The sequence below is a fragment of the Hyalella azteca genome, unplaced genomic scaffold (assembly GCF_000764305.2).
Source record: "Hyalella azteca isolate HAZT.00-mixed unplaced genomic scaffold, Hazt_2.0.2 contig10938, whole genome shotgun sequence".
Taxonomy (NCBI): Eukaryota; Metazoa; Arthropoda; class Malacostraca; order Amphipoda; family Hyalellidae; genus Hyalella; species Hyalella azteca.
In genome coordinates this window covers 1-6,962 of record NW_025940956.1, presented here as the reverse complement: position 1 = coordinate 6,962, position 6,962 = coordinate 1, and the positions used below count along the sequence as shown (strand labels likewise).

At 37.0% G+C, this 6,962-nt stretch overlaps 1 protein-coding gene across 1 annotated transcript; it reads left to right on the top strand.

Annotated features, from left to right (window-relative positions):
* Positions 1–2,635: 2,635 nt before the first annotated feature.
* Positions 2,636–6,955, top strand: LOC108677122 (cuticle protein CP575; the record flags this gene model as incomplete). The annotated part of the gene is made up of 3 exons (XM_018165275.1): positions 2,636–2,718; positions 3,413–3,508; positions 6,826–6,955. Coding segments are annotated over exons 1-3 (238 nt in total), but the record flags the coding sequence as incomplete, so codon positions are not given.
* Positions 6,956–6,962: the final 7 nt, after the last annotated feature.

Below are 6,962 nucleotides of genomic sequence, written 5' to 3'. Positions count from 1 at the left end.
AGTTACGTCCAAAGTTAACGTTTCTGAGAATCCGGTCGGCATGCAGGGAACAAAGTGGGGGGTGACATGGGAACAGGATCTCGGAGCACGACAACGCTAGAGACATAAATTAATAGTATTGAGTTTGCCCTGAACGTGACTTCAAGCTGCGTCATTGTTTACCTGAATTTTGTGTTAGAAACTGCATTCGATGATTTATGGCTGATTTGATATGGCGTAAAATATTAGTTTGGGAATTTCGACAGAAACCAATTATGCGAGGATTTGAGTGCAAGAATGTGATTCTTATCATCCTATTGCTTTGTGTCCATATATTGAGGTGCGAATAAAAAGCTTTACCTGATGTTATTGCTGCTTGGAATAATAACCAATGATACCCGATTCCTTATAATTAAAGAACTCACGATCGTCGTTAAAAATCCGTGTAAATTATTTTTAAATTACTGCCATTTGCAGATGCTCCTACTTAGCGCAAATAATAAAGCAGAGTTGGAAATATTTTTCTTAAGTCAATAAATTAGATTAGCTAATGTGACGGTCATAATTCACACAACTAAACTAGCCTGCTAATAGTGTCGAAGGAGCAGAAATTTACAATAATATTGTTCTCTTACGTAACTTTATTATGTGACGGTCATAATTCACACAACTAAACAATGCTGCTAATAGTGTCGAAGGAGCAGAAATTTACAATAATATTGTTCTCTTACGTAACTTTATTGAACTATCAAAATACAAGAAAAATACAGAGAGCTATGGAAGCAACAAAATTTGTCAGTGGGTTAGAACGTTGAAAGTCATGGTTGAACTAGGTTGAAAGTTATGCCTAGAAAATTAATCGTGTAATTTTTTCGTTATGGAAAACCGGATTCAGGTAACTGACCGTACAGTTTTACTATCTCGGGCCTCGGCTCCCGCGGGCCCTGCGTGCTGCATCCATAAGATCTTTTGGCAACTCCGCATCTCAGCATCTGTAACCTGTAAACATTAACAATAATCAGGAGGTGTTAAAAATCAGGAGGTTAAAAAAAGGAAGAATCCGGAGAAATCCAGGATACACAGAGACTCTGTGAACTTTCGATCTCCAGTGCTATGATCAACATTGAACAGCAGTGCAATACAGTTATAATTTACTCGTGAATACAGTCATTATAGTATTTACAATGCGTCCAAAAGCTTAAATAAATTCAGTAAAATATGTAATTATAATAAATTAATATATCTGTTCAGATCGCTGTACTAGGTTATATGCACATGCGAAACTTATTTCTATAAGCAACTTATATGCAAGGAAGAAGATATCGTAAGGAAAATATAGTAATGTATAACCGAGATATAAAATTAAAATAATCGGATGTTGCTAACAGTTTGATAATAGGATCGTGATTTATAGCCGAGGCGTCCACTGAAACTTGGACTCTACGCGGCATGACAAGGCAAGTTTTTATAAGGTAACTTGCCTCGAGTTCCTTGACGATCTGGACAATTCATGCATACGAATACAGTGGCAATATTGCAAGTTTCCTAGCCATTCACTGTTCTTGTTTCAATAATTTTGGCCTATCAGAAACTTGATAAAATTACATCAAATTCAGAATTCATGATCAGGTAGGCACAAATTTTTCGGTACCTCCCAAATTATTCTTCACGTAGTAAAAAAAGAATGCATTTTGAAACACGTTTTTTGAAATTCAAAACATGAGATTGATGCACTACGATCGTTTACACAGATGTTATAATGTTTGCTTCATATACAATTAATTTTCAAGTTATGGATGTAATATTCTAGATCTATTTATTGAGAGCGAATTTTGGCTATCAAACCCACAAAATAAATTGAAACATTTATATACATGCATTCACTATTACAATTCCCGTCATTAGTCTAGTCAATGACAGGCGCCCTAAAAAACATTTTATTTTCTTTTTGCGGCCATAAAAAATATTACGGAATATAACTGCAGCATTCAGGACCTTGAATGGTTCCTTGTAAATGAGGAGTCTTAATATGATGAAGAATTTATAGAAGAAGCGTCCTATAAGCAGAGACTTTCATGATAAATATAAAATATTTTGTTTGAATTTCTACTGAAAATAACTTTTACTCTACAAAATTTGTATGCAGATGAGTATTCAATATTTTATATTTTAATGAGCTGAATGACTACCTTAATATTTAATGATAAAATCCGTGAATTATCACGAATCAAGTATCAAATTAGTGAATTATATTACCGCTAACCTAAGGCTAATTAGGATATTACTTCTTGATAATGATTACTGGCAGAAATAGTTATTTAAAAATTACATTTCGAAATATGTTAGTCGCAAATAAATTGATATAAATGATTGGAAGCAGAAAATAAGCTTAACCCGAGTCCGTTAAAACACCTAATCATACAATCATTTGCCCCCAGGAGTATCCCGATAAAGAGATAAAAATAAGGGTAAAATTAGTGCAGTTTATAATAAGGCAAAATACTCTCTCTCTTTACTAAACCTTGATTACCTGCTTGATGAAGAATAAATCCCCTGCGCTAAGCTCTGCACAAGTGGGGGGTGTCACTTCTCACAGGCCATAACTGGACGATCCCCGAGTTCGGCGCCAAGGTCCCGTGACGAGCTATATAAGCCGCGCCTTGCTGAGCATCTTTGTAGTATTCGTCCAGCTCTTCTCTGGTGATATTCTCCTCACTTACTTCTGCAATGAAACTCCAGGTAATACGTAAAAAATAATTGCTTTGTACTGTTTGTACTGCTCTTAGAAAATAATTGCTTTGTATTGCTCTTTCCCATTCCATGTTTGGTTTAAGAAGTCATCTGCTGCACGATTAACAGGCGTAGCCCATGAAATGATTTCTTAAGCATTGTGAAAAATAATATTAACTTTTATTTATTCTGCATGCTAAAAATTGGAGTGAATATATGTACCAGGAATGATTACTATTATATGAATCATTCGTCGCTTTGCAGTGTTCAGATCACTATGCTTAGATTGTAACCTCATCACAGCCCTGGGACGAGGTGATATCCCTCAAAAAGAAGAACTGCTGTTTATTAACTTAAATTCGGATTTTTACCTGCTAAACAGAATTAATACTTGCTGAGTTGCAGCATAATAAACACTCTATGAAAATATTCAGTGCCTAATTCTTTTGTTTCTTCTTCCACACAACAACCTCATCTTTGTGGGGGTGTGACAGAAATCAAAATTGAAGTAAAAGTTGCAAAATAAAACAAAGTTCCAACGAAAATCCAGATGTAGGGCTGGAAGGTGTGAACTCTTCACACCCGAAGTCTTGAAATCAAAAAATAAATTTGATATTTGATTCTTAAATCGTGTTGCAGAGCTCATATCACCCTAAACATTGTGTTGATATATAATTTATTTATATATGTTTCCTGGGTTCAGATCGCTGTGCTGCTGGTCGGTGTTGCAGCGCTGGCCCTCGCCAGGCCCGCTGATATCATCGACTTCGAGACGGACACGATCGAGCACGAGCAGGAGGTGGGTCATGGGAGCAGGAGGTGGGTCATGGGAGCAGGAGGTGGGCCATGGGAGCAGGAGGTGGGTCATGGGTGTAGGAGTTGGGTCATGGGAGCAGGAGGTGGGTCATGGGGAGCAGGAGGTGGGTCATGGGAGCAGAAGGTGGGTCATGGGGAGCAGGAGGTGGGTCATGGGGAGCAGGAGGTGGGTCATGGGAGCAGGAGGTGGGTCATGGGTGTAGGAGGTGGGTCATGGGAGCAGGAGGTGGGTCATGGGTTCATTTGCAGCCCGATTACCTGAAATGGAAACTAATTTCTCATATGATGTACAGTATTTCAATAAAAATACTTTTAAATCGGGGAATTAATAAATATATTATGAATATATTCTGTTATAAAAAACTAAATAATTTTTATTTGTTATTTCTTTGTTATTGCAATTTTTATAATTTAAATATTCCCAAAGTCATCACGTGTTTCTGTACATCAATAAAATAATTGCAGAGGATAATTTTTTTTGTACCGAAAAAATCCAATTGATTCTTATCCGCACCTCTAAACCACACCGCACGTAAATATCAAAGAATAAAATCATTTTAGTCTTCGAATGAGATGTACTATATAGTTTCATAGTTCTCTGCCTCACTGATTAGAGACCAGCTGATACTCCACACCGCATTTAAATATTTTTAAATAGAAATAACAAAAGACTTCGTCTGATATTCAGCAGTGTCGCAGTCTTCTGCCTCACTGATTACAGACCAACTGATACAAACATCCTGCCGAGCTGACAGTCTGTCTCGCAAGGTCAAGCTGCCGCTGTACTTCCTGTTTCTCTCTTCATTCAAGCGTCACAACCAGTTTTCCGTAAAGCGCGCGGGCGCGGCACTGGAAATGAAAAAAACATTCAATTCCCTTGAGTGACGTGCAGATTTTTTCCCATTATTAGTCTAATACCACGAAAATTGCTGAGTAATTCTAGATGATATGATTCTAGATATGTTAAGAAGAGTCATTATACTGAGCTTATATTGCTGTTGCTGAAGTTAAATAAGTTAAAAATTCTTTGCCAATGTAATTCAAAAGCGTTTTCTTTGTTTTCAAATTCATGAATAACTTACGATTTTGGCCGACTACTGAAGAAAATAATGATTAAATGAAGAGTTCTTGAAAACTTAGCACCTTCGGGCTAAGCTCATTCAAATTTTCTTGTCACTCTTGCACAATGAAAAAGTGTGATATTAACGCAGTCAAAATTTTAATTGATGCATGATGTACTGAAATCTCAGAGAATTAGGCCGACTGGCTTTCAATATATATTTCAATATATATTTCGCATTGAATTTAAGTTTATCGAATAACGTTCAAATATGATTGGGTTGTTATTAAAACTGAAGCTCGTCTCAAGCCATGCACTCAATTGCTTCTAATTGATGCTCTATGCTCGAGACAGATCCTAACGCGGCGCATTAAATAGATTTATAAACAATGCATAACCAAAATACTAATTCAGCCTTGTTACTTCAAGTTTCAAGTGTGTTCATAATTCTGAAGAGCCAATTCATGTCACTTCATGAACAATAACTGAACGAACAATTTTGACATAAACCGGTTAATTCGAAAATTTTATTCATGTACAATATTGTCTTTTGGTAAAGCGGACTACTCAGTGAAAAATTCATATGAATTCATGTATCTTATTATCTTACTAACACCTCTATATACCTATAAATGTAATTGGTATTCCTACCACAAAATTCACCGTACTCCTGTTACAGATTCAAGCCTAGAAGTTATTTACGGATTTCAGCATCTCATTATTTTACTGACTCATTTTACTATGAATTTAATTGGTATTCTGACTAATTCACCGTGCAATGTGTTGCAGGGCCAAGGTGGGAAGTTACTTATGGATTTCAGCATCACATTATTTTATTGGCTCATTTTACTATGCATGTAATTGGTATTCTAACCGATAAATTCACCGTGTGATGGTTTTACAGGGTCAAGCCTAGAAGTTATTTACGGATTTCAGCATCTTCTTATTTTACTGACTCATTTTACTATGCATGTTATTGGCATTAAGATAAATTCACCGTGCGATGTTGTTGCAGGGTCAAGCTGGTAAGGCGGTGGAGGGTGAGTACAGTTGGGTGGCACCCAACGGCGAGGAGTTCAAAGTAAAGTACGTGGCCGACCACCTCGGCTACCGCGTGCTGGAGTCCAACGCCCAACCCAAGTTCCGCGCTGCCGAAGTCGTCGCTGAGGAAGATTGCCGAGCTGACAGTCTGTCTCGCAAGGTCAAGTCGTCATTGTACTTCCTGTTTCTCTCTTCATTCAAACGTCACAACCAGTTTTCCGTAAAGCGTGCGGGGGCGGCACTGGAAATCAAAAAATGTTTAATTCCCTTGAGTGATGTGCAGATATTTTGCAATTATTAGTCTAATACCACGATAATTGCTGAATAATTCTAGATGATTCTACATATATTTCTAAATAATTGATGGTGTTACCCATTCATCAGAAAGAAATGACATTATACTGAGCGTATATTGCTGTTGCAGAAGTTAAATATGTAAAAAATGCTTTGCCAAGTTAATTTGGAAACTTGCTAGGCGTTTTCTTTGTTTCCAAATTCATGATGAACTTGCAATTTTGGCCGACTAATAAAGAAAATAACGATTAGATGAAGATGGTGGGCTAATACATAATTGTTGATGCAGTTCTTGGAAACCTAGCACCATTCGGACTAAACTCATTCAAATTATCTTGTCGCTCTTGCACAATAAAAAAGTGGGATATTAACGCAGATAAAATTTTAATTGATACAAGACTAGTCTTGTCACTCATTCATGTCACTACAATAACAATAACTGAAAGAACAATTTCAATAGAAAATGATTAACTCGAAAACTCTCTACATGTACAATATTGACTTTTGGTAAAGCGGACTGCTCAGTGAAGTATTCATAGGAATTCATGTATCTCATTATCTTACTAACGCCTCTACCTATAAATGTAATGGGTGTTTCTACCCTCCTGTTACAGATTCATTATTATAGAAGTTATTTACGGATTTCAGCATCCCATTATTTTATTGACTCATTTTACCATGAATGTAATTGGTATTCTGACAAATTCACGGTGCGATTGTGTTACAGGTTCAAGCTGGGAAGTTATTTACGGATTTCTGCATCTCATTATTTTACTGACTCATTTTACTATGAATGTAATTGGTATTCCTTCCACAAAATTCACCGTGGTAGGAATTCATTTACGGAATTTAGCATCACATTATTTTATTGACTCATTTTACTATGAATGTAATTGGTGTTGCAGGGTCAAGCTGGGAAGGCGGTGAAGGGTGAGTACAGTTGGGTGGCGCCCAACGGCGAGGAGTTCAAAGTGGAGTACGTGGCTGACCATCTCGGCTACCGCGTGCTGGAGTCCAACGCCCAACCCAAGTTCCGCGCTGC